The 27,818-nt window shown below is 39.7% G+C and overlaps 1 protein-coding gene across 3 annotated transcripts; it reads right to left on the bottom strand.

Annotated features, from left to right (window-relative positions):
• Positions 1-434: 434 nt before the first annotated feature.
• On the bottom strand, positions 435-27,818 carry Tmem39a (transmembrane protein 39A). 3 transcript variants are annotated; one of them, XM_004633324.3, is made up of 9 exons: positions 27,455-27,813; positions 26,126-26,312; positions 21,022-21,244; positions 17,323-17,406; positions 11,029-11,183; positions 7,769-8,117; positions 6,812-6,999; positions 4,811-4,931; positions 692-1,167 (listed from the first exon to the last, which is right to left on the bottom strand). In XM_004633324.3, the coding sequence occupies exons 2-9, from the start codon at positions 26,236-26,238 to the stop codon at positions 934-936; spliced, it is 1,467 nt and encodes a 488-aa protein (XP_004633381.1). In that variant the 5' UTR covers positions 26,239-26,312; positions 27,455-27,813; the 3' UTR covers positions 692-933. The 3 variants fall into 3 exon arrangements, with proteins under 3 accessions (XP_023573374.1, XP_004633381.1, XP_023573373.1); XM_023717605.1 differs by lacking the exon at positions 692-1,167 and adding an exon at positions 5,805-5,975 and having other exon boundaries at positions 4,843-4,931; positions 27,455-27,818; XM_023717606.1 differs by lacking the exon at positions 27,455-27,813 and having other exon boundaries at positions 435-1,167; positions 21,022-21,257; positions 26,126-26,201.

The following is a 27,818-nucleotide window of genomic DNA, read 5'->3' on the forward strand; positions in this document are numbered from 1 at the left end:
TAATGCCACTGTAAGTGGGCTGTTGCTAGACTGTACCAAGACTGTTCAGCTCCAGCTGCCAATTCTGTCAATTACTTGTTTTCAGTTATCTACACTCGAGTAGCCACATGGCACACTTGCCTTCTCTCACATATCCAGCTACACAATTTCCTCTCCCTCTATCAAGACTTTGTGCCCCTGGAAAGTATTTCCAACAAATACGATGAAAATCATTGGAAGCAGAAGTGAAAGGACAGAAAAAGTTATGACAAAACCTTGTGCATTGTGATAAAAGCTTTCTCAAAATTATGTGTAGGGCCTGGGGAGATAGCTCAGTAGAATAAGCACTTGCCTGGCAAGTGCAAGGGCCCGAGTACAATCCCCAGTTCTGGGGAAAAAAAAAATAACGTATATATCACAGGGTACACTACACCAGCTGAGACCCCATTTCAGAAAGCCTTCCTCTGAGCAGCAGAAGAAAGAACTCCAGCTAGAATTTTAGCCTATGCTAATAGCATAATTATTCACATGCTATTAGCCAGCTGAAGTAAGAGATCAGGGGGCAGAGGGAATTCCACACCTCCCTTTCTATAGCAATAATTATTGGTTCACTAAGAGCTCACAATTAGGTCATGAGAATGACTGGAAGGACAGCAAACACCAAAGGTACTGTGTCAAGGTATAAATGAATGAATGACTGCAGAGTCATACAAACAAGCAATCCTTTTACTGGAGAGACATACCTCTTCATAGGTATATTATCCAATATACTAACACAGGAGAGATCACATCCCCTTGTTTACGGATACATTTAATATTCCTTACCCTGCCCGGCCTTCAAAACATAATAGTATACAAAATATAAAATATCTTAAATATTATAAAAATTGCAAGAAAAAATAGAACGTATGAAAATATTTTTATCCATGTTTTCCCTCCTTGTTGAGAGGCAGCCTAGTTCACCTTGAGTTCGTAACTGTTAAGTGGGTAGGAATATGCCCTGCCTAATACTATTCTGTCCCGGAGGAGCTTAAATAAAACATAGTAGTTGCAGAAGAGGATAAGCGCCATAGAAAGTGTGTGGTTCCACTTCTCCGACCGCAGCAAGGAATAGAGCTGGTAGAAGACAACACTTCCTTCAATAAGGATAAGTAGATTTAACAGCCTTAATGGACGATGAAACAGGAACTGTAAGAAAGTTTAAAAAACAAAAACAAATGTTATTTCACAGTGAAGACTGAAGTTACTACTAAATTTCTCTAAGATTTTTTTCATATATGTAGGTTTCATCTGCAATAACCAATAGCTCTGCTTATCAAATATCAATCAAATATTTCTTGCTACAGAGATCCAAACTTTTACTATTTTGCTCAACACTAATAAAAAAACTATTTCAGTGCCCCTGGAACATGAAAAGGAATTATGCCCAAAAGAACACTATCTTAAAAGATTTTCTTGAGGCTTACCTTAGGTATATACTTTATTAAAGATATGCAAAAATGTATTCATTTAAGACAAGAAGTTGGAAAAAAGAAACAAATATTTAAGAGGCAAAAATTGAGACTATACGAACATGTGCATGCCTGTAAATCCAATTACTTCGCCAAGGCAAGAAGGACTGCAAGCTTATAACCAGCCTAGATAACTTAGTGAGACCCTGCCTAAAAAAATAAAATAAAATAAAAATAGAAATAAAAAACGTGCTAAGGACGGAGTTTAGTACCTCCCTGGGCTCAAGCCCCCACACTGGGAAAAGGGGAGGGGGATTACAACGTTGGTATTTATATATGTAACTACCTAAAATGTAACCACTTAAAAATGTGAAAATCAAGCTGGTTTTGCAGGCCCGGATTTCCAAAACTCTAGGAGGTTGCAACAGGTGAATCACAAATTCAAGGCCAGCCTAGACAACTTAGCACAACCTTGTCTCAAAATAAAAGGGCCGGGGCAGTGAATATAACTCAACAGCATAGTACCTGCCTGGAAAGTGCTAGGTCCTGAGTTTGATTACACACACACACACACACACACACACACACACACACACGAAAGCTAGAAATGTAACTCAGTATGAAGTCCTAGATTCAATCCCCAGTACCACAACCAACCAACCAATCAACCTCATCCTTAGCTTGTGTGATTGATCTAACACATATAAACACCAACACTAGACAAGTTTGGAAAGAGAAAAGTATTACTCATTGAAATAACAATCCAGTAGTTCCTTAATTTTCTCTCAAACTGGTTGCCTACCATGGTCACTGACTGAAATCCTCCCTGCTATGATTCTATTATTTTATTTTTTTTTCTGAACATTGAGAAGCAGGGTATACAAAGACAAGGCAAGGAGAAAGGAAAATAAATCAGAATTAGAACAAATACAGGACTTTCTATTTTCACTTTCCTTATATCCTGTAAGTGCTCAATCCTGATTAATAAAAAGGTGCTGTGACTAAAAAGACATAGTCACAGATTGCAAAGGAACACTATCTAATAATTCGCTTAGCCAGTTTGGTCTCAAATCCAAATGAAGATACATTATGGCAATTTTCTCCATTATATCTAAGAGAACTGATAGACTTCCAATGTTAAAAGTTTAAATCTAACAATGAAGCCAAACTATGACAGTTTTGAAAGGTACCCTGGTTTTCAGAGCCGTTGTGCAGAAGAAAAATAATTTTCAATCTGGGTTTTACTGTACGAAATCCAGCAACATCCTGTATAAAAGTGGCTTGGAATGAATGCTTTACAAGGATTCAGAAAGGCTATTCAGATTCCACGGCAAGGTATATGTATCTAAATGTGTAATAACCTATAAACGAAAGGAGTAGAAAGATGACAGATTTTAAAGTCTAAAAGAGGGCTGGCGAGATAGCTGGGCTGGCGAGATAGCTCAGTGGTCTAAAGCACCTGCTTAGGCAAGCTTAGGCAAGCATGCAGGGACCTTGGTTTGATCCCCAGCACCACATGCCATGCCAGCCCCGCCCCCAGGGTGGGCTAAGCTGACCATAAAAAAAAAAAAAAAAGTCTAAAAGAAGGCTGGCCAAATAGCTCAGAGGATTAAAGCGCCTGCAATCAGGTGCAGGGGTCAGGGTCCCAGGGCCTGCTGTGCTGGCCCTGCCCACGGGGCACGCTGAGATGGCAATTGAGACTGGGCATGGTGGCACGCACCTGTAATTTCAGCTCTTGGAGGCTGTAAACAGGCAGATACAATCTAGTAGTGAGACCCCCCCCCAAAAAAAAATCTAAAAGATACTGGTACTTTAAGTGAGTGTTCTCAAAATTTAGTTTGCTTGAAAATCATTTCTAAATATGCAAATGCTGTAAATTCCTGAGATCCTCCAAAGATGTTGAGGTAGAAGTCTGGGAGAGGGGGCTATAATCACTTTTTAAGAGTGGGCCAGGTAATTCTTGTCAGATGGCCCAAGGACCACGCTAAGCACTGATTTACTCACTTGGTCATGCAAAACCAGTAACTAGTTAACTTGCCTAATATTTCTTCTATGGATTCCACTTGATTCTTCAGCTGTCCAAAACAACCAAGGTAAAACACTTACTTACCAAAAAGAAAATTCAAATAAAATATCTGGTTATTACAAGTTTCTAGGAGACAGCAAGGACCAATGGAAGGAATTACTGGCCTAAAGAACTCAGCTGGCTGAATTAAATAAATATCCTATGGAGAAATCAGATGCTTATGTGGTTGACTCCCCCATCTTAAGGCGCTCTGTTAAGAGCTGGCAGGAAGTGGGAGACGGGAGTTGAGAAAAGATGCTGTGGGCGCCTCCTCCAAAAGCCTTCCACTACCCCACATTCCTAACCATGATATTTTAAGTATTCTCTCCTGATATAAGTTTGCAGGTACTAACCGAAAGGTCCTTAAATAACACCAGTAGAACCAGGAAGTCAATGTACTTCACAAGGTACTGGGAGGGACAGAGGGAGAAAGGGATAGAAACACAGTAGCTCAAAAAGAATCTCCAGCTTAAATCTCCAGCTGGGCATGGTGGTGCACACCTGTAATCCCAGCACTCAGAAGGCGGAGTCAGGAGGACCACTGACAGTGCAAGTCCAGCTTAGACTACATAGCAAGACCTGGTCGCAAACAAGCAAATAAGCAAACCCTCCAAATGGTCTCCAGTCTCTGACAACACACTGCATCTGGACATTTTTACCAAGACTTGTCCTCTACTCATACTGGTACCCTTTCTTTTCCTTGTTCGTATCAGCCAGCTAGCTGGAAAAACTTCTACCTTCTGGAGCTAGAATTTCTAGAAATGAGAGTGATCAAAAAGAATATAACCCAAGACTTAAATACAGACTGAACAGAACCTGGATCCAGTTGGTGCTCACTGCTTTTTCTTTTTAACTTTTAATTATTTTTCTTTTGAATCTAAGTACCTAAAAGTAAAAAGCTGCAGATTATGGCATTTTTCTGACTTCTAAAGAGAAAGTTAGGAATTCTGAAGAAACAATAGAGATGACTAATGACAAAAAACACAAATATCCACATTATTACTATTCAAGTATCACTTAAAGATACACAGATACAGTGTGTCTTAAAGACACCATGAAACCAAACTATTATAAAATAAAACTATAGATGAAAAAGGAAGTCTTATATAATTGCCTACCTGTTTCAAACACTAGATTCAAGAAATTCCAATGCAACTAGAGAAACCAACTAAGCTATTAAGACTGGAATAATGATATATAACCAACTGTTAGCAGTAACTACCATGTATTAACTTCCTAGAGTTAGGTGATTACAATCTTAGTGGCCTCCTAACATGCCTAAACTTATGTTGGAAAACAAAGAAGTGGTACTTGCATAAAAGCGGGCATGGGACACATCTGAAGGCACTGCCACGTTGTAAGGCCCCATGGCTCTATATAAACATCTGCTGTGCCGCACCAGTACCCCTTGAGGCCATATTGTATTTTCTGACCAACTATGGGAAAAAGAAAGGCAGTGTTAGCAAATTGACAATTACAGACAAGATAGCGTCTGGCAAGGCCAGTTACATTTTAATAGAAGGGATTATAACTACTTGAGATTTCATCTGTCTGAATTCTGAAAATACAGTAATTCTACAGTCAAACTAGGAGTTAGAATGGATTTGTTATGGTAACTTCACTGCTGGAGTACAGACAGATTGCAAAGTGACACGATTAACATTGAAGAACTTAAAAGGCTTAGAACAATAAGCAGATATATGTTTAAGTAAGGCATCTACGGGCAAGAAAATAGTGTAAGCAGGCAGACTGTCATCTCCATTCCAAGTGAGTAGAGTCTACTGACAGAAATGACAGAAAAAATAAGAAGCTGATGGCAGTAAGAGCAGAAGAGAAATTAAACACACTGTCAACTAGCATGACTTTTACTGCAGAATTATATCCCCAAAAGCTAAAGAAAAGCTAAAGAAAACCAGTTTGCTTATCGAACAATTTAAACACCTCACAGATGTGGGAAGCTCTACAGTAGAACACACAGACACACGAGGTACTGACACAAGACTTTTCTTTTTACCGCTTTCTTGGTTTATTTCTCTAGGGAAAAGAAGTTAGGGAAGAAATAGCTTCATTCTTTCCAGCATCAATGTAATGGAGTTGGGGTGGGGGTGGGGAATCCTCAGGTTAAGCTTTTTTATAAAAAAAAAAAAAAAAATGATTTAAGTTAATTCTTTTCTTCCTGATTTTTGGGAAGGTTAGTTTCCTAGGGTAAGAACTGGGACGGTAGTTTAGATATGTTAAAAATATATATTCTAGCACCCTGAAGCTTTCCCAGCTGAGAAAAACGTTCCGCCGGCCTTGCTCACACTTACCAGCATTAGGTGAAGACACACCTCATGGCCATGGCCATCAGGAGCCTGACGATGCACAGTGCTAGCACTGTGGACTGTACTTTCAATTTTATTGAAATCTGTCCTTGCCCACAGTCGGGTCTCTGTTCAGCCTGGCCCAATCTCTTCCTGGGCTCGAAGGCCTGTGCTAATCTGTATCAGACATCAAGGCAGATAATTGAAGGGAGAACTCTGAGGGGAGAGGGGAAGGGAAGTCACCTCAAGCTGTCCCACTTAATTAGGAAAAAGCTGGTAAGGGATGAAATTTATGAAATGCTCAAATTATAAAAGGGAAAAAGATGAAGATGGTCCGGGTCTGAGAAACAGGTATAATGATAGGCTCAGAAGCAAGAGAAAAAAAGGGTTCTAGAATTGGCTATTTTGGGTAAAAACGGGTCATGCAGAGAAATTAGTGATGGGGGAATGAGACAGATACTTAGAACAATCTTGATTTACATAAAAAGCAGAGAAAGAGAAAGAGGAAAGAGATTAGGGGAAAAGGGAAAAAACAATTAAAAAGCAGGCAAGGAAAATTACTAGACCAAATCTGCAAATATTAGGAGAAAAGAGAAAAGCAAATTCCAGCTGCTGTTAAGTGTGAGATGAGTAGCTAGCAACTACTTGGCTGTGGCAATGAAGATGAAAAGGCAAATCTTAGAGCCTTATAAAAAGAATTTTTAAAATATGACTCTGAATTTTGGGAAAGGATTAAAACTAAAAGAATACTCTGAAGTACAGCTTGGGACACAAATTACATTCTGGATTGATTGGGCAGCTGAAAGAAAGGTAGGCCGCACTTGCGAAGGGGCTGGGAATGGCAGTGAAGATGAGTTAATGTTCCCTTTGTTCAGTTTAGCATGATGACAAGCATCCACGGAGATACAAACTAAAAAATGTTCAAAGCCAAGAACAAGAATGACATACAAAGCAAATAAACATGACCAGTAGCATGTAGAATGTTATGTGCTTTTACTCTCTACCTTACTCACATGTGCTGTGGAGCATTGCTGTAGGACCCATGTTCCAGCTTCTGCCACTTGCCCAGGTGCGCCGCTGACTTATGTAGCAAATCACAGTATTTGGATGGCAGCAGCTGCGTGGTGAGCATGACAAAAGCATTTATCCACACCATGATAAGATGCTCACATGACCAGCGCATATCATAGTACTGGGTGCTCTGGAAGAGAACCATAAGACAGAAATAATCCATGCATGGGCACACAGAGGCAGGAACGGGCACATGTACATATGCCCCGCAGACAGATCCACACTGAGTCAACATGCACTGGTGGTCCTGCTGTCCGTGCAGACTTCGAGAGCAGAGTCCTCCAAAATCCTTCCATCTGACTTTCTGGCTGTATGAGTTAGGGCTGGGAGGGAGAGCAATTATATTTTAAGTGTTCCTTTCTAGAAGAATTGAGTGCTTCTGAAGGACCACTCCGGCTGCAGAAGTGCTTCTGAATGAGTGAAGGAAACACACTAAAATGTCCCAAAAGATTCTGGGTCCAAGTGACATCCAGACCATTTTTCTTTACTATTGAAATAAACTGAAGTTTAGAGAAAGTTAGATTAAATTCAAAGTAACTCTACGTAACTCTGGTAAGATCAACCAAAATAGGCTGAATTTCACTGAAACCTTGGTTCTCTGAAGCTGCTCATACTGATACAATTGTATGTACAATTTTAATTTTCCCCACAAACGTTAAAAAAATTAAAAAGAAAGAAGAGAAAAAGAAAGAAAGAGGGACCACCACGGGGTGCATCACATATATGGAAATACCTATCCGCCAACCAGGAGCGGTATTAGTGTACTCCAGATGCAGCCGAACTCCACCATCCAGGCTGCCAAAGGGGAGACAGAGAAAAGGGGGATTAAACAAGAAATACCCAGTTGATGTACTTCACACACAAATCCAGGGAGCACATCAAGGGAGATAACAACTTACCTTCACAAAACACAAAGGGAGAAACGCAACATAGTAGGCACTGAAGAGAGAGTTGAAGAGCACTTCTTTGATTCTGTGGTTGAAATCTGCTTTCAGACATTCTACTTCATTACGAATAAGGTCTGGAGACAGAGGACAGCTGTGGGTGGGGATGGGCGTGGCATTATTAAACTGTTCTTTCAGAGACTCCAGTAATAGGGAGAGGAAGTCTTTGGATTTGGCCAAGCTGCCCACAGTCGAGGCACTTTCCTCTACAACCTGGTGCTGCACCACATAGTTATAGTCTGTGAGAAGAAGATGAGCTCTGCTATCCTGATGGAAACAGCAGAGAGGAACATAAACACCAAAGCTGTAAGACAAGGAGGAAATCAAAATGAGACCACAGACAGCACCTCCACGCACATCATGTAACTACATCAGTAAGTACTCATGACCCACCAGAGGAAAGACAACCTGAGACTTTGCTGATGGTAAATTTGTGATTTAGAAAGCTCTGTAATTTCCCTCCATAAAAATAGTATACATTCACTGTACAACAGGAAACTATAGAATCACAATGGTGAATCACCTCCAACTTATCACTTTTATGATTGGATGCATATTTTTCCAAAGCATAAGCTATATACAGTTATATATACTTTGATCTCATATAACATAAAATGTTTTTATATCCTGCTAGTTGTGTGTATATATTGAGTATTTTCTCATCGTGTTCCCAACGTTTCTCTAGGACAGATTTTAAAGATATTACAGGATTCTTTTTTTTTTTTTAATTTTTTTATTTGTGTGTGTGTGTGTGGCCAGCTCAGTCCGCCTGGGGGCGGGGCTGGCTGGCATCTGGTGCTGGGGGATTGAACCGCGGTCCATGTGCTTTGCTAAGCTTGTTCTAAGTAGGTGCTTTAGACCACTGAGCCATCTCACCAGTCCCCAGGATTCTTATATATTCCTTGTAGGTGCACCATTCCTCACTTGATAGAAACAGGCTATTTTTAATTTTCCACTAGCATCAATAATACAATAAGGATTTTCTTAGCACCCATCTTTGCAGAAGTATAGTGGTATTCACATGGCTTGCCCTTCACTTCAAATGCCTCCTTAGTGAGGGCTCCTGTGCCTCCAAACTGTATCATTGACCCATTCCCGTTAACTCTCCTTTGCTGGTTATTTTTCCTCTACAGACTTCACCATTCCATGCATTTATGGGGCTGGGGGCCCAGTTCTTTTTTCTTGGCCTATCATTCCCTCATTACAAATCTAAGCTTTAGAAAGCTGAGATTTTAGTCTACTTAATTTGTTGGTCTATCCTTGGGTACTTCAAACAGTGGCTGAAACAGCATGTGCTCAAAATTTAATGAATTAAGTAAAAAAAATAAAATACTGAAACTACAATAATTTTTTAGAAGAACTACTGAATACTTTTCAGACTTATGATAACATTTTGGACACTAGAGATTTAACCCTGGACTTTCAAATATACTAAGCATAAGCCCTAATACTGAGATACACCCAGGTTTTTTTTTTTTTTTTGTTTTTGTTTTTTCTTTATTTTGCTTTTGCTTTGGTTGTATTGATGATTAAACCAAGGGCTTCATATTAGTTTTACTTTTTACTTTTGAAACAGGGTCTTGCTGGTTTTCACTACATTGCCCAGGCTGGATTTGGATTTGCAATCCTTCTACTTCAGCTTCCCCAACTGGTAGGATTATAGGCATATGGTACCTCACCCAGCTTCCCTTCATCATGTCTTACAGTTACTTCAATACTGGTCTCAATAGCATGACTTGTTTTAGCCAGTGATCCTGACCAGAGGGTAGAAAACAGAGGGATTGGGCCTAGCATGGGCAATTTAGCTACTGAGATCCTGCTTCAGAATAAAAAAATGAAAAAGGGCTGGAGATGTACAATAGCTCAGTACCAAGGCCTTGGCTTCAATCCCTAGTACTGAAAACAACAAAGAGAAAGAAAGATAGGTCAGCAGACATGGTTCAATCAGAAGCTTAAAATGAGCTTGCACACTGAGGCCCACTCTCTTGCTATTCTGCCAGTTTCATGTGACTCTGCCCAAGCTCACAGGCCAGAGAATGAGAAAATATGGGAGGCAGGGCCGGGTTGTCCCAGCTGCCTGAGCTGATGACTGCCATCTAAGGTCAGGAAAGCCTCCCAACTTCCAATTGGCTCCAACCTATGCACATGAAAGACACAGATCTGTGATAGTTACACCATTACTGTAGTACTGCATAACTGATAGTGTAGAATAAAGAATAGAAAGATAGCATCAAAGGCTTAGATCTCAGAGTGCTTTGTAAGATAAAAGAAATGATTCATTAAAAAGATTTCAAAGAGTCAGATTAAATTCTACTTTTCAAAAATTGTTCTATCTACAATGAAAAACAGAACAAAGGACAAGAATGAATTATAAGATGACCAGATAAAGGTATAGAATGTAATACAGAAATTATGGAAAACAGGGAACAGACTCAAGATATGTTTTGGAGCCACAATTAGAACTGTGGACTGATTTTTTGTTGTTGCTGTTTTTCTGAAACAGGGTCTTGCTATACAGTTCAGGCTGGTCTTGAACTCACTATGAAGGCCAGGCTGCAATCCTCTAGCCTCAGCCTCCAAGTGCAGGGATTACAGGCATGTACCTGGCTAGACTATAGACTAACTTACCTTGAAATAAGAAGCTATTTAAGTGGGGGTGGGGCGTGGAGAGAGAGAGAACACCTTTTTAAACAGATGAATAAACAAAAAGTTACAGTTGTTTATTACATAATCTAATATTTTGAATTTCTCATATTTAATCTTTAAAGTTTCCATAAAGATATATTATGTAATTTTTAGTAACTAAAAGTAAATATACTTAAACCTGAAATTTGTTTAAATTACAAACATATTTCATTGTTTAATGGTGTGTAAAGAACCTACAAGAACTGAAGTGAAAGGTTTGCTAGCAATTTTGATCATGGTAATTCTGTTTAAACTAGAAACCCATACTTAGTGAAGAGAGTTAATTAAAATATTCTTCACTGGAAGGATAGCCATATCAGTTTCATAAGACAGGCATTAGTCAGGACTGTCTGTTGTCCAAGTTTACCCAAGTTTAAAATACGAATTATACAGCTACCACTTTCATTGCCTTCCAACGTTCTAACTCTGGGCTTGTGAAGTTTTCGTTTTCCATTCCTTAGCAGTATCACTTACATGATGCAAATTATTTCCAAACATTTATTAATAAAATGTAAACCTGGAGTACTCACGGGTAGCCAAGGAAAAGGAGATTGAGGACTGAATGGCTTCGAAAAAGATTGACAAGGGTCCAGCAAAGCACCCATCCACACAAAGTAAGCAGCACCAAACGCGCTGATATCAGAACCACGTAGTGAATCATGGACGCGGCACCCGCCTTAGTGGCCTGAAAGTTTGGAAGCACCAAAAGCAGTATTTTATAATTGATCTTATTCAAAAGCAATGTGACTCAAGTAAGGGCTCAATAAGATTTAATAGAAGCTGAACTGTGGGGAAAAAAAAAAAGAACAACTGCTCCATCCCACTTATCTTGCAAACCCTTAAAAATTTACTTCTATAGGCAGTGATTTCCTTTTGTATCCTCACAAAGACCTCTTTTAAGTTCTTATCATTATTGTCTAATTTGTGTACACTAGGATTTCTTTTTTTCTTTTTTTTGCGGAACCAGGGATTGAACTCAGGTGCTTGCGCTTGCCAGGCCAAGTGCTTATTCCACTGAGCTATCTCCCCAGCCCCTACACTAGGATTTCTTAAGAGCATGCTCCATAGACCAGTCATCAGAATTACCTGGGCTGCTAACTGAACATGTAAATTTCCAACAACTTTTCTCTTCCAATGTAGGGAACAAAATTTTGAGTCAAGAAATCTGTATTTAGACAGGTGTGATGGTGCATACCTGTTATACCAGCACTCTGGGAGACTGAGGGAGGACCACAAATTCAAGCCGAGTCTGGGCAACTGAATAACTTAGCGAGATCCTACCTCATAAAGCCAGGCATGGTGGTACACATCTGTAACCCCAGCACCCAGGAGGCTGAGGCAGTTGGATTGCTGTGAGTTTGAGGTCAGTGTAGACTACAAAGTGGGCTCAAGGCTAGTCTGAGCTGCACAGCAAAACTCTGTCTCAAATAGACTAAATAAAATTAAAAAAAGAAAAAAGGGTAGTTCAGAACAAAGGCTCTGGATTCAATCCCAAGTAACACAAGGAAAAAATGTATTAAAAAATCCTGGGGGGCATTTTCTTATATATAACGATGGAGAGCCACCAACTTATGTTTTACTTCCCAACAGACCCCAAGTGCCTCAACAGCATCCATAAAACTGTCTTTCCCTTCCAATTTACTTGCTGAATTACTGTTTAATAAACTACTAATATTTCATAATTGTATCTTTCACAAATCCCTACATAAATAAAAGCTTAATGTTTGCACACAAGGAAAAATACATAATTACTTCCAATTCTTTATTAACATAGCTGTTCAAGTATGTTCTTTAAAACCAAATCTTTAAAAGTGACTGTAATGACTGACATATTGTGTCAACTTGAGAAGTTCAGAAGTTTAACTAAGCAATTCATTTCTCACTTTGTAAGCCTCCTGAGCCTGTGCAAGAAGAGGGCAGGAAGATGGTGTGATGGTTACACTGGCCTGAGGGTGGGAAGCCTGCTTACAACATAAGGGAGGAAAAGAGGCGCGTTCTCTCCAGCCTTTTGCTCTTACTGTTTTATTGTCTTCCACCTTCATGAATTGCTGCCCCTCTGCCACGTGCCACCCTGCTTTGGAGCCAGCTGACCAGAGACTGAAATCTCTATAAACTCCAAGCTAAATAAACCTTTACTTCCTTAATTTTTGTCATTGGGTATTTCTGTCTCAGAAAAGAAAGAAAAGTAACTAAAACACTGACTACTGAAAAAAATATACTTGTCAAAACATGAAGCTTGACTGCCACTTTCTTCTAAAATGAATTAAAAGCAGATCCTCATAACTTTAGAACAGTAGTGTTTGAACCCAGAAAGGGGTAAAAATTGTCTGGAGTGACCAGTCCATGTGAGAGAATATGGAGCTTTTCAACTCTTTTGTATTCCATCTCTTAGCCTACAGATTATATATTACAGAATGTATATAATACACACACACACACATATATATATGTGTATGTGTATATATATATGTATGTGTGTGTGTGTACATATATACTCTATGCTCTGCATAATGTTTCAATTGATGACAAATAGCATATATGACAGAGTCTCATTAAAATGACAGGGATAACAGCCAAATGTCGTGGCGCATGCTTGTAGTCACAGCCCTTGGGAAGCTGAGGCAGGAACATCATCACAGGCTAGAAGCCTGGCTGGGCTACACAGTGAGTTGAAGACCAGCTCAAATTACATAGCAAGACCCTATCTCAAAACACAACGAAACAAAACAAGCCCAGTGTGGTGGTACATTCCTGTATGTAATCCCAGCACTCAGGAGGCAGAGGCAGGAAAATTGTTGCAAGTTTGAGATCAGCCTGGGCTACAAAATGAACTCAAAGCTAGCCTGAACCACATAGTGAGACCCTGTCTCAAAAAGACAGGACAAAAAAAAAAAAAAAAATTACTTACAGGGACAGACAAGTGCCATAGGACATGCTTGCCACCAGATACTCAGAAGGCTGAGGTAGGATGGGTTGAAGCGAGGAGTCTAAGGCCAGTATGGGCAACACAGCAATGCCCCATTTCAAAAAATTATTAAGTTAAGCTGAAAAATTCCTATTGCCTATAATAGCTGTCACAACTGTGTATTATATAACATCACTCATGTAATTGGTATACTACTAGTTATAAAAGTACAGTATATATAACACATCATAATAACTATGCTACTAGTTTATCTTTTTTTTTTTTTTTTTTTTTTTTTGTCTCTTTTGAGACAGGGTCTCACTGTGAAGTTCAGGCTGGCTTGAACTCACTTGGTAGTCCAGCCTGGTCTCAAACTCCCAGGGATCCTCCTGCCTTAGCCTTCTGAGTGCTGGGACTACAGGAGGGTACCACCATACCTGGCTTTTTATCACTATTTTAAAGTATACTCCTACTTACTACAAAAAGAGTTTATTGTAAAACAGTGCACTGTGTGATTCTGATAGTATGCCACATCACCATGACTGCATCAAAAGCTACCAGGGTTGATGTCACCATTCAAGCTTATGTGAGTCGACTCTATGATGTCCACACAAGGAGGGAATCACCTATATTTAAACCTGTGGAGAAGTTAAATAAATACCACAGTGAACTGCTTAAGCCTCACAAGGACAAAAGGCTCAGGCAGTTCTCAGCTGTGCACAGCAGAACACAGTGCTCCACATTGCTCCCCAGATACACACGCCTCATGCCACGTGCCCAATGTGCCAAAGCTTGGGAAGTTATTCCTGTCCCCTCATTCACATAGCTCAGAGCTAGAAATAAAGAGAGATTGGTCTTTCCCAATCCACCCAAGCAACAGGGCCTGCACTTGTTCACTGGTTCTGCCTGACTCTAGAACCCCAGCTCCAAACTACTGTGCTATATATGACAAACCTGTATCTGCCTGTATCAGGTCCTGAGGACACAGTGGTTTCCAAAGCAAGGGTGACTTACTGTGTTATATGTTGATCTATGTCTAGAAGCTTAACTAAGTAACTCAGCAGCTCTACATCCTAGATGTAGAAAACTTACCACTCTGGGATGTTGTTTACTGTGTCAACTTGAGAAGTTTAGAAGTTTAAGTGGCTCAGCAGGGGGCCAGGAACAAGGGTGGGCAGAAAGGTATGAGTGCTACAACCAGCAGAGGGCAGGAAGCCTGCACACAATGTAAGGGAGGAAAGGAGGCTTGCTCTCCCACCCCACTTCTGCTCTTGCTGCTTTACTATCTTCCATCACCTTCAACAGTTGCCCCTCTGCCATATGCCACTCTGCCTTGGAGCCAGCTAATTACAGGCTGGAACTTCCACAAACTGTGAGCTACATAACCTTTTGCTTCCTTAATTTTGTGTGTGAGGTATTTTGTCTTACCAATGAAAGAAATGGAACTAAGATACATATGCTACCAGGAAAGTAAGTAACAGGAAATCCTAACCTGAGGAAAGCTTCTCCTATAAACTGATACTGAAACTTATATCTGAAGCATAAGCAAGAGCTAGATAGGGGAGGGGTAGAAAACTACTGCTAACACTATGTTAAGAGTATACCATGTCCCCAAATATAATTAAATAAATATTCTACATATAAAACTTTATATTAAATATAATGTACATAAGGTCTTTATGTAAATATGTAATATTTATGTAATATTTACATAAATATAATATAGAATATATATAATATATACACACAAGCCAGGCACAACGGTACACACTTCTTAATTAATCCAAATACTCTGAGAGGCCAAGGAAGGTGGACTGCAAGTATAAGCCCAAAGGACTGGGGATATAGTTCAGTGTCATAAGCCCCTGGCTGGCAAGTGCAAGGTCCCAAGTTTGATCCCTGATACCTCAAAAAACAAAAGTCAGTATAAGCCGAGCCTAGACAACATAACAAATTAACAAGATTCTGTCTCAAAAATACAAAAGGCACCAGGTGCAGCACTGCACATCTGCAAGTCTAGTACTTGAGAGGATAAGGCAGGAAGATCTCAATGAGCCCAAGGCCAGCCTGAGCTACATAGTAAGTTCATAATGGACTATACAGCAAGACACTATCTTAAAAAAAAAAAAAAAAAGACCAAAAAGGACTGAGGAACAGCTCAGTATGAAGGCTCTGAGGTCAAGCTCCAGTATCAGGGAAGGAAAAAAAAGAAATACTTAACTATATGCACATAAAAGATTAGGAAGGAAATATAACATGGCTTTCAATAATGGAGCTGTAGTTTTTTTGTATTTTTGCTTTACATTTTAGTGTTTTTCTTTTTTTTCAATAAAGTATATTATTTTGATGTTTAGAGAAACAAATTAGTCCCTTTTTTGCATTAGTTTTGTTCTGTTCTGGTTTACTGTTGTTATTTTGATTGTTTTTGAGACAAGGTCTCACTTTGTAGTTCATCCTGGCTTCAAATAGGTGGGCCCAACCAAGCCCAGTAGAAAAACAATTTTTTAGAGTTGCTTCACACTGGTGGAAACAATAGTTGTACTTATTTTAGGGCTTGTGAAGCAATTACACACATAGCACTGGCCATAGTGTGAGTAAACAGAGGCTATCCAGGAGAAAAGGTAGCCCTTTTTGAATAGAATTTTGCTTTCTGAATTATCTCCAGCCTCTCTTTTAAAATGATTGATTTTTCTCAGGATGGGGATATCCTGTGATATAAGTCAAAAAAGGGCAAATGTTTCAATAGAAGGAAATATGATTTATGATGGATTTATCCATCTAATTTAATACTTTAGAAAAAAATCACTACAAAGCTGATAGTTTTCAAACAGCTAATAGTCATATCACTCAAAGTATAGAATACTGTATAAAGTGTTCAAAATTAAAAGCTTCCCTCCTGCCACACCTGTCTCCCAGCCACCAACAGGCAGTCCATGATTAGTCTGCATCCTTCTAAAGACAATTTATTCAAATTGAAACAAGTACCTTCTGCTCCCACCAGGCGTATGGCACATACCTGTCAAAGCCATCTTGAACTACATATCAAAACTCTATTTCAACAACCCCCACCCCACCCCACCAAAGTATATTCTGTTCCCTCCATGTATTTTATATTGGAGACCGAACTCAGGAAGCACTGAGCTATATCCTCAACCCTGTGTGCCCCATTTGAGCTAGGATCTTGTAATTTGATCAGGCTGGCCTTGAGCTTTCAATCCTCCTGCCTCAGCTTCTACAACTGCCTACAGTTAGAAAGGATTTACACACTTTAGTTTAACTAAGTTGCCATACACAAGTACCATTTCCAAGTTACTGAAGTGATGGAAAAAATCATTCCCTGCCTATTTTTACAGATACAAACAAAAGCATGGACTGAGTTCCTCTAAAGAAAAGTATTTCTCCATATATATAAAACAAGCATTTATTCTCATCACATAAATACTTAACCTGGGAGAAAGGTTACAAAATCCTTTCCTCTTGTGAGAAACTAACAATCTTACTATTCTTGTTTTTCAGCTAACCGCAAATGGCTTTCAGATCAGAACTTAGTATCTTAATTACTCTGTTCACAAATTAGCTTACAAACACAGACCTTTGTAGGTCTTAGAAAAAAGAAGTTAACTCTCCATTATTTATGATTATAGTAACTATTCACCTATGATTCCACACTGATGAGGTGGAACTGGAAGTTCAAAGCCAGGATAGATTACTTAGGGAGTTCAGGCCTGCCTCAACTGTGTAGAGAAACTCTAGCTCAAAACAGCCTAAGTAAAAAGTACTGGCACTGCTCATGTAAGAGTAAAGAAGTTAAATTATACTTGCATTCAAATTAATCTGCACATTTCACTCGTTCAGTCTGAACTCATCCTAGTAATTAAGCCCAGCCACAAATGACAGAATACAGAGGACGGGTGGCTACCTCTGAGATAAGAGCCCACACAAGTCTCCTTGCCAGCATCACTGTGATGAACGCGGCCAGGTGATAATCGATGAGATGAAAATTCTGGAAGAGAAACAAAGATCTGCATCAGAAAGAAACCCATGTGTATCCAATTGCAACCACTACAGAAACAGGGGTCAGCCCCTCCAGAGCCTCACTTTCCCTAGGCTCCCTTCTCCAGTCTTCTTATCCCTGCTGCAATTTGTTACAAAAGAATAAAGTAGTTTTTTTAAATATCTGGTGGTATACACCCATAATCCTAGCACTCAGGAAACTGAGGCAGGAATGTTTTAAGTTTGAGGCCAATCTGGGCTACACAGTGAGCTCAAGGCCAATCTGAACTACAAGATGAGACCCTGCCTCAAAAGACACAGGAAAAAAATCTAGAGCGATCTGGCCCTCAATACACCACTCTACCGTTATAGACCAAGAGAATCTGAGAGATGTTGAAGAACCTGTCTAATTTCTGCTTCTCTTTTCATGACAAATCTGCTTCAGCTTCTAATCAAAGGTATCTGGAATGTATCCCTCTCCTTTTTTGAAACTTTACTATGTTAAAAGAAAAACATTACAGCTTTGAATTATGTAACATGCTGAAGAATTGTGACAATGAGAAGTCATCTAAACAGCTACATTTATAGCACGGCAAATTTAATGGATCAGGGCCAGCCAGATAGCGCATTGGATTAAAGCACCTGCCTAGGCAGACAAAGGGACGGAGGCTCAATCCTGGGCCTGCAGTGCAAGCCCTGCCCCGGGGGCACACTGAGATAGTGACTGAGATTGGGTGTGGTGGCACACGCCTGCAATCCCAGCGCTTGGGAGGCTGAAAAAAGGAGGATCACTACGAGTCTGATCTATGTAGTGAGACCCTGTAGACCCTGTACTAAATATATTTAAAAAGAAAGAGAGAGACCCTGCCTCAAAAAGACAAAAAAAAAAAAAAAATTAGTAATAATAATAACAATAGTAATGGATCAGCTGGGATTCACAGTTTTTAGGAGTTCCTGTTGTCAATCTCTATTCAAACATGTTAACCTAACTGGGCATCTATTACATCCTCTATTAGTTGGTACATCAATTACATTATACTGCCAGACCTAGTGGCACCCTACTGTAATCCCAGGTGTGAAAGGAGGACAGAAGCAAGTTTGATGTCAGCCTACAATAACTAATAGTGAGCTCCAGGCCAGCCTAAACTCCACAGGGAAACCTTATTCAAAACACAAAACAATAACGGAATTCAAGGCCAGCCTGCACTACAAAGTGTGACCCTGTCTCAAAGAAAAAGTCTACAGCCATACCATCATGAATATGCCTGATCTTGTCAAACAAAAAGATATTATATTGTTAGTCATCCTCTATAATTTAACTTAGAAATATGCATTATATTTAATCTCTTCTATAAAAACAAAAGTATTACCCAGATGCCACCTAGTTTCCTCTTATTCCAAGTCCATATACAGAACTGCATAATCAACAAAATGAAATATTTAATCATAGTATCCTATAACCAACAAACTGGGATGTGTTTTATTCTGATGGCCAAAAGTTGCACAACCATCTACAATTCCTTCCAAGATGAAAAGATGAATTTCTCAATTAATTGAATATGTACTTAGCACCTAAAACATGCCAGATACCCTTAACATTAAATACACAGTGCAGAAGACAACAAACAAACTTCCTGCTCCTGTATCTTACTTTACTATGCTGTGAGAGTAATCAAATAGCAGAGGTAATTATCTGTTTTCCTGCCAGAGTGGAATTTAACTGGGGCTTCTTCCTTGCTAACTGAAGGTTCATCTCCCAGCCTCCCTTGCAAAACTACTTTGAGACAAGGACAGATAAAGGATATGATTATTAAAAAGGGTTGGGGCTGTAGCTCACTGTGAAGATCTTGGGTTTAATCTTTACAATCACAAAATAAGTTTCTTTCCATACTACCTTGAGGATTTGAAGCCGCACGTCTTTTTTTTTCCTTCTTCTTCTTCCCTTTTTTATTTTTTTATGGACCCACATTTCTATTCTATGTCAGTAGGCTAGAAAGGTTTAAAATCTCTTTTTCTAAGTCCCAAACACACTGGGACTTAGAAATCTATTTACTTTAAATTATAAAATAAGTTCATTCAGGGCCAGCCAAATAGCTCAGTGGATTAAAGCTCCTGCTTAGGCAGACGCAGGGGCCTGCAGTTCAATCCCCTGGCCTGTGGTGCTGGCCCTGCCCCCAGGGCGCAATAGGATGGTAACTGAGACAGGGTGTGGTGGTGTGCACCTGTAATCCCAGCACTTGGGAGGCTGAAAACAGGAGGATCACTATGAGTCCAATCCACACAGTGAGACCCCATACACCCTGCCCTAAACAACAACAACAAAGTTCATTCAGCCACTAAAAGGGTAACCTTGATGGAACTATTCATACTTTGACACCTTTTATTTATAGCAAGTTTAACATGGGTTAGAGAAATTTAAATATCAAAACCTTCATGTAATATTCTAACTTATTTATGGCGGCACATGCCTAAAATCCCAGCACTGTGGGAGAACGAGACAAGAAGATCACAGATCCTAGCCCAGTCTGGGCAATTTAGCAAGAAACTATTGCAAAAGAAAAAATTTAAAAGTCCCAAACACATATATAAATTATTTAGGACCACAGTGCTGTTCCTTTATCCTAGAGAGTAACTATCACATACTTATCCAAATCATCCACTGCCAACCACCCATGCCAAGTTACATGAATAACTTTACACATGTTTTATATAAAGAACCTCCACTCTATATCAAGATAATCATGGTCCTCCTAGATGGGTGGAAATGGTAAAGAAACTTACAATATGCTTTTATGTACTTCGGTAGCAACAGCTATTTCCTATCTCAACAGTTTTTCTTCTAACAGCTACATTTTCTTTCTTAACAGAACCCAGCTGTACTCAGTTAACTATGCATCCAGTCAACGGGTTACAGAATTTTCTAACCCCTCGTAGGTAGCAATACAAATGTGGAGATGACGGGAGCCTAATCATAAGAAATTCTCCTTTGTATTTCCGTTTTTCCCTTTTCTGGCTAACAGGAACAAACCACAGCTACTCTGATGCCACATGCTAGAAGACAACAGTCACCACCAACCTGAGTCCCAACTGGCCACATGGAAGAACTCCACCAACCATGAAAACTGCCTCAGATTGTTATGTACTAGCAGCATTAAACAAGTTGGGGTTGATCTGTTATATAACGTGACTATCCCAATTCAGCTATTTAAAAGATAAACTTGATGGAACTGTATCATACTTGACACCTTACATTTACAGCAAATTTAACATGGAGTAGAGAAATTCAAATATAACCTTCCTGTGACATAATTTATTTAAATATTTTTTTAACTTTTATTTACATATTATTTTAGCAATCTTATGAGGTTTGTTTTCTTTCTTTCTTTCTTTTCTGATACCAGGAATTGAACTCAGGACCTTGCTCTTACCAGATAGGTGCTGTATTGCTGAGCTCCATCTCTGACCCTGAGGTTTTCTTTCTGAAAGCAATCTGAGGCTTAGTAGAAAAGCATTTTAATTTAAAAAAAAAAAAAATTATTAGAAAACATAATTTCTTTACCTAGATTATTCCAGTTAGTTTCTTGCCTAAGTGATATAAAGAACTTAAAGTCCTATGATAACTTACCAGTGAAGTACAAGATGCAGGGTGATTGTAGGGATACCACCACACAGTTTTATAGATGTTGATGTACTGAATGAACAGGGCAACCAATAGGTAGATGAAAAACAAAAATTCAAAGAGCAGGCTCCCATCCATAGGCAAGTCAGGAATTTGGCAATGACGAACAGGACCTGGGGTGATTAAGGCTGCGATAGGTGGGACTGGAAGGCCAATAGTGCTACCATTCCTGAAAGAGAAAACTATGTTACCTCAGTAAAACTCTTCAGTGTCACAGAGCCCAAAAGCCTACTCCTCCTCCAGACCTATTCCTTAACTGTTGGCATTCCCCAAGGCACCATTCTAGGATCCTCTTTCCTTTTCCTAATCATTTTCCTGATGATCTAAGGTACAGCTATAGCTTCCATTAGCTACTGCATCCCAAAGATCGGAATTTCTCTGCATGGGGATAACTGTTGAGTTTTACATCCATGTTATCCAACTGCCTACTATGCATCTGTGTTCCTCCTACAGCCCTGACCCTAGTTCATGGTCCATTTATTACCCACCCAGGTCAGAAACCTAGGCTACTACTTTTCTTCTGTCTCTTCACATCCAATCACTCTCTAAAGAATTATATTCCACTTCATAGAACTTTCTTCAAAATGTCCCTTTCCCCTCTCAATTTACTGTTTTGTTTCAAGCATTCATCAATTTTCACCTGAATTATTGCAGTAAGTCTCCGAAATTCAATACTACTTCCTCCAACTTGCCCTCAGGAATCTTTCTAAAGTGAAACTTGCTGAACATGGCTGGACATGCCTTTAATACCAGCACTTGGGAGTCTGTGGTAGGAAAGTCACAAGTTCAAGGCTAGCCTAGGTACTCAGTGAATTCTAGACCAGCCAGGATTACATAGCAAGACCCTGCCTCAGAAAGGAAAAAAAAAAAAAAAATTATTCTTTTATCTAAAACTCTTTAATGGCTCTAAACTGCCAAAGGGTTAATACACAAAAAACATTAGTAGAACCAATGAAGGTTTAACCAGGTAGCCTTAGCACAATACTTCTGTACATGTACCCTGATCCCAGGCTATTTATTCCCAGGAAACACAGAAACTGTCCTTCTGTGACTTTATTCTGTTTCCATCCAATACTCTTCATAATCACTTTCCTTATTTACTCACATATACACTTACTGACATCCTTCCAGGTTCTTTTTACCCATCCTTCAAGACTTTTAAGTGATAGGGAAAACAGCTCAGTGTGCAGCACATGCCTATCATCTGAAAGGTCCTGGATTCAATTCCCGACAAACACCCCCCCCCACACACACAGACTTTTAAGATGTTCAAACATATCCTCTTTGGGATTTACTCTCATTCAAACAAAGTTGATTTATCTCTACTCCCTATTACCACCACACCTAAACTATTACTATACTGTTGCACACTGTTGTATGTTTTACATCCATCTATATCTTGGCTATCAGATCATAGTCCCAAGAATAGAAACTATTCTTAGTTCACTGCAAATACATACTTAGGGTAGAGAACAAACTTCCTATTGTTTATATGCCTAGGATAGTTACAGAGATCCAAGGATCTGCTGTTGTTTATACAAGAGGGAAAGGGTCTTGGTTTGGACACTTCCAAAGAAGATTCTAGAAAAAGAATGATATTGGCATTACCATTCTATTCTGAAATTTCCAAACAAAATTCTAGCACTGTTATGCTGCATTTATAGTACTTTAGACAACTCATGGGAATATGAACTCTGTGCACAATGAGAGCAGCAAACCATTCCCTCACTCCAGTTTATTATAACTATTGAAATAAAAAATTCTTGAGAGACATTACAAGGTTAGGACTGCAAGTCTGAGGCTAGCTTGGGCTTAGCAACCTCGAGGCCAACCTGAACTACATAGCAAGAACCCATTTCACAAAAAGAAAGAAAAAGTTAACACAACAGACTTAAAACTTGTCCTTATGGAGCCAGTAAGCAGTACAATTTAGGTAAATACATGAGTAAAGAATGATTCAAAAGAATAAAGAGGATCTGGAAGAGAAAGAGAAAGCAGTAACCATCTCAGTAGGGTCAGGGATATTATTAACAAAGCCACACAAGGACTACACAAGAAGACTCACTCTTAGTTCTGCTCAAATGATCTCCCTCAACTTGGAACCCTTCAAGAAACCCAGAAATACAAAGTATATTGTTCTGGGGCTGGGGAGATGGCTCAGTAGAATAAGCGCTTGCCTGGCAAGCCCAAGGGCCTGAGTTCAATCTCCAGTTCCACCAAAAAAAAAAAAAAAAAAAAAAAAAAGACAAGCACCACATTTTTCAAGAACAAATTCTTCTTCTCCAAAGGCAAAAAGTAGAATAAGAAACTATGCATTTCAATCTTGATTGTTATCACAAAACTAGCTTTTTGACATTTTCAAATTGAACTTCACCAATTAGGCCACCAACACCTAACAACTCTCTTCAACTGACACATACCTTGCAAAATTAAATACTGTACATCATCCATAATTATACCACATTAAGTAATTATATTTCCTTCATCAGCACACCATATACTCCAAAAATAATTTCTCTTTATCTGGACCTTTTTTTTTTTTTTGCAATTATCTTCCTAAAGCTATAGTCTAGGACAATGGTGGCAAATCTATTGCACACATGCCACAATGGGCTACAAGTTATCACTGAAAGCTCTGAAAGGTTTGCCATCACTGGTTTAAACCATCTACTATTTTCTCTGTATTTTTTATACCTCTTTCTCAGCTATTATACAACAATTTATTCTCGCTGCTTCCTTTCCATGACAAAACAAATACATAATTTTTTCCCCAAAAAAACTCTTTTGAGGTAAGCATCTCACAAAATAATCACCCAAAAATAGTCTCCACTTTTCAAATCAAGAACAATTATTATTTTCACATAAATCTGCTGAAAAATACATTATTCTACCCCCTCATCTCAAACTAACTGCTAAATATATGTATGTTAAAGGAGGAGAAACAGGAGAGAATGGAAGATTTAAGCAAGGTTAGAACCTTGAAAAAAAAAGAAGTACAATGAAGGCAGAGAAGATACAGATCTACTGCTAAACTCAGTTAAAAGTACACATAATGCTGGCACACTTGCCCACACCTGTAATCCCAGCTATTCAGGAGGTTGAGATAGGAAGACAGCGCATTCACAGCCAGACTGGGCAACTTAGTAAGACTGTCTCAAAACAAAAAATGAAAAGAGCTAGAGGGGCTGGAGAGATGGCTCAGTGGTCTAAAGCACCTACTTGGAACAAGCTTGGCAAAGCACAGGGACCGCGGTTCAATCCTCCAGCACCACATGCCAGCCAGCCGCGCCCCCTGGTGGGCTGAGCTGGCCACACACACACACACACACACACACACACACACACAATAAATGTTAAAAAAAAAAAAAAAAAGCTAGAATACCCTTCAATCCTCAGTAACACCAAAAGAAAATAAAAATGGCAATGAAACAGTCATTGAGGCTGGCAAACACCTGTAATCCCAACACTTGGCAAGCTGAGATGGGAAGATGTCATAAATTCAAGCCCAACCTGGGCTACACAGTGAGTTCAAGCCCAACCTAAACTACAGTTAAGGCTTTGTCTCAAAAAACACACAAACAAACAAGTTTGAGTCTTACCCACAGAACTCAGCACAATTTTTTAAAGAACAGGAATGAAGAGTACTTGTACAGCACACATGGGACACTAGGTTCAGTCCTCAGTACCAAAGGGATTTAAGTAAACAAACAAAAAAAAAAAAACCAAAAACCACCACTCCTGTATCTAGGGAGGATGCAGAAATTAGTTGGCAAAAATTAACACAACCAGGCCGGGGAAATGGCTCAGTGGAATAAGTGCTTCCCTGGCAAGTGCAAGGGCCAGAGTTCAATCCCCAATTCCACCAAAAAAAAAAAAAAAAAAAATTAATACAACCAAGAAGGAACTGATCAGATCAAAAGCATCTCTACACTGCTACATGATCAAGCCTGCTCCTCACTTACATTAGCCTGGATAAGAGATTTAAAAATTCACTCTAGCATATAGGTGTAGCTCAGAGAGCACTACACGCTTAGCATATGCTCAGCATATACAAGGACCTGCAGTCAATCCCTAGCATACCTTCTCCATCAAAAAAGAAACCACTCATACTAATTTTCGAAAATTTGGATAAATTTCCATGAAGAACACCAACTTCTTTACTCTCATAAAACATGACACGGGCCAAGGAGATTGCTCAGTGGTCTAAGCTGGTACCACATGCTGTGCTGGCCATGCCCTGAGCTGGCCACCATGACCAGGCATGGTGGCACATACCTATAATCCCAGTGCTGGCTGAAAACAGGAGGATCACTATAAGTCTGAGCTGTGTAGTGCGACCCTGTGCCAAATAAATAAATTAATGATTTTAAAAAAATCACAAAAATCTTAAATTGTTATGCTATTGCTGAGTTTATTAATATCAAACAATTTTTTGACAAAACAATTTCTGAAACTGTTGATAGAATCTGATTTAAATTTTAGAGTTTTATGTTAGGTGCCTCCTTCTCCCCCAATACGCAGAGCTAAGTTGCCCTGGATGGCCCTGAACAGGCAATCCTTCTGCCTCAGTCTCCCAAGCAATTGTGATTAATGAAATGTGACCTACAAACTTAGCAGTTTTAATTTGCTCCTACTCCCCCAAAAAAGCCAGTAAGATAAACCATCACATTTATCCCAAACTGTACTTTGAGATTTATTTTCCTCTCCTTCAAATAGTCAAATGAGAGATGGCCAGAAGACTAAAATTTAATTAGCAGCCATCGACTGCTTTCACTTTATAGGCTCCACATCATATTTTCCTACTGCCAAAGTATTCTAGACTACTTAAACTTTCAGTCTTCAAGAGCAGGACATAACTTTGTGTCAAGAATAAAGCTTCAGCACAGGGGTATGGCTCAGTGGAAATTCCTGCCTAGCATTCATAAGACAGTACCCCCCACACACACAGAATAAAGCTTGATAAGCTAGGATCTGAATATGATGACTTCTATGTTAAGTGTTACTGATCATAAAACATTACAAATTATGCTTAGCCTTATTTCTTCTTTACCTGTTTCTCAAGCCAGTTCCATTGCCACAACCTCCACCAACCAAAGTCTGTAAAGAAGGTAAAGCTGAACGGCTTAGCTGCTGCCGACTAGGGCCCCTCCTTCCACCGGGCATGTCCAGGAACCAGTCTACTTCCAGTGCCACCTGTAGTTGCAACCCAGGTTAATGGTTGTCAAGCTGTTTCAACTCTGAACAACAGTAACAAAAACAAAAATGTAGATACCGGTTAACTATTTGTAAAGCATGCAATGTAAAACATGCAAACAAAAAAAACCCAGAAAAACTCAATGAGCATACCTTGTAAAATCATATTTTCAAACAAATGCTATTAATTAATTCTAATGAAAGTACTGGGATTCTAATGGGCCAGAAGCCTAAATTCTGGTCAAAGCTCTGGTAAGTAACACAATTCAAATCTTTTATGAAAGATACTACCATCAGGTGGAAGTTTACAATACTACAACTTACGGATTTCCAACTTAATACTTTATGTTAAGCCACTTCAAACACAGGTGGATTATCACTGTCCAAAATGTCAGGTTTTGTTATCAAGGGATGTGGATGAGGAGATAGGCTGTGTCACACATTATTTGAGTTTGAGTCATTTATTGTTTGAGTTTATTTTTGCACCATGACAGAAGGTGTCTCCTGTTCCACAGAGAATTTTGTCAGGCCAAACCAAAATGGATGAAAGTGCACGGACGAGCCTCTTGACTCTTTAAAAAGTTAAAGTGTTTTAAGTGGTCTCTACATGTTAGGGTGAGAACATTGAAAGAAACTTAAATGGATACTCCAGAAAAAACGGAGGTAAAATCATGTAGAAATTATTGAAACTGCAACATGAAAAGGCTAGTAACTGATTAAAATCCTCACTGAAACAAAGATGTATTCTCATTGAGTCTTGGCAAAACTCGCGGTTCCACTAATACGGAGATCAAATGTTTCCTAAATAATACTGTACAACTAAAAACTGAACAAATCACAAGCTGGAAAATCCAGGATTTTCCAAACGTTACTACAGACTGATCCAACGTTCCCCACTCCTTAAGACCCTCACGGTGCAGACTGAAAAACGTCCGGAGGAACAAGCCATTCAAACTTGGAGGCAGAGGAATCTCTGCCCAAGTAACAAGCAAAGGGAAAGAAAATGCGCCAAACACTGGGATGGAGCTAGAGATAGTATGCGATGGGGATACGTGAATGGAGAAGAAACCACAAACTTCAACAGATCGGTTCCTAAAAAGAGACGACAAGTTGTCTCTGCCGCGCACTGTGGAGGGGCAAGGCAGGCCCGGGGAGTTGGGGAGCTCAGCATTAAGTTAATACTCACGCATGGAGCAGGCCCGGCCGGTGGGGCGGGATCCCTGGGAGCAGGCGGCTTTCCAGACTGGACCCCAGGCAAGAAACTCCCTCCCCGTGATAAAGAGCTCCGAAGCGGCTGCTTGGATGCAGGCCGACCCCGCTGAAGCAGTTAACAATTGTGCAGGCTTCAGGCTGCCAAACCCAGACCCCGACCCCAATCCAGTGCCAGAGCCACCGCTAAAGCTAAAGTCGGAACCTGACCCCGTCAGCACTCATCCTCAGCCTCCATTTCTACAGAATTGAGAAGACGTGGCAGCGCACGGCGATGACGTCAGCTCGGCGCCCGCCCACCGCCCCAGCCGCCCAGACTGCGAGCGGCCCCCGGAACTAGA

The sequence above is a fragment of the Octodon degus genome, unplaced genomic scaffold (genome assembly GCF_000260255.1).
Source record: "Octodon degus isolate 3935 unplaced genomic scaffold, OctDeg1.0 scaffold00053, whole genome shotgun sequence".
Taxonomy (NCBI): Eukaryota; Metazoa; Chordata; class Mammalia; order Rodentia; family Octodontidae; genus Octodon; species Octodon degus.

Bases quoted from the DNA above. Each gene is read 5' to 3' on its own strand.
- Tmem39a (XM_004633324.3), bottom strand. From the start codon at position 26,238: ATGCCCGGTGGAAGGAGGGGCCCTAGTCGGCAGCAGCTAAGCCGTTCA. The intron at 11,184-17,322 runs GTAGCCACCCGT...CCAAACTTTCAG, and splicing joins TGTGGGCTCTTATCTCAGAG to GCCACTAAGGCGGGTGCCGC. The intron at 1,168-4,810 runs GCAAGTACCACT...ACTTTCTTACAG, and splicing joins TGTCCCATGCCCGCTTTTAT to TTCCTGTTTCATCGTCCATT.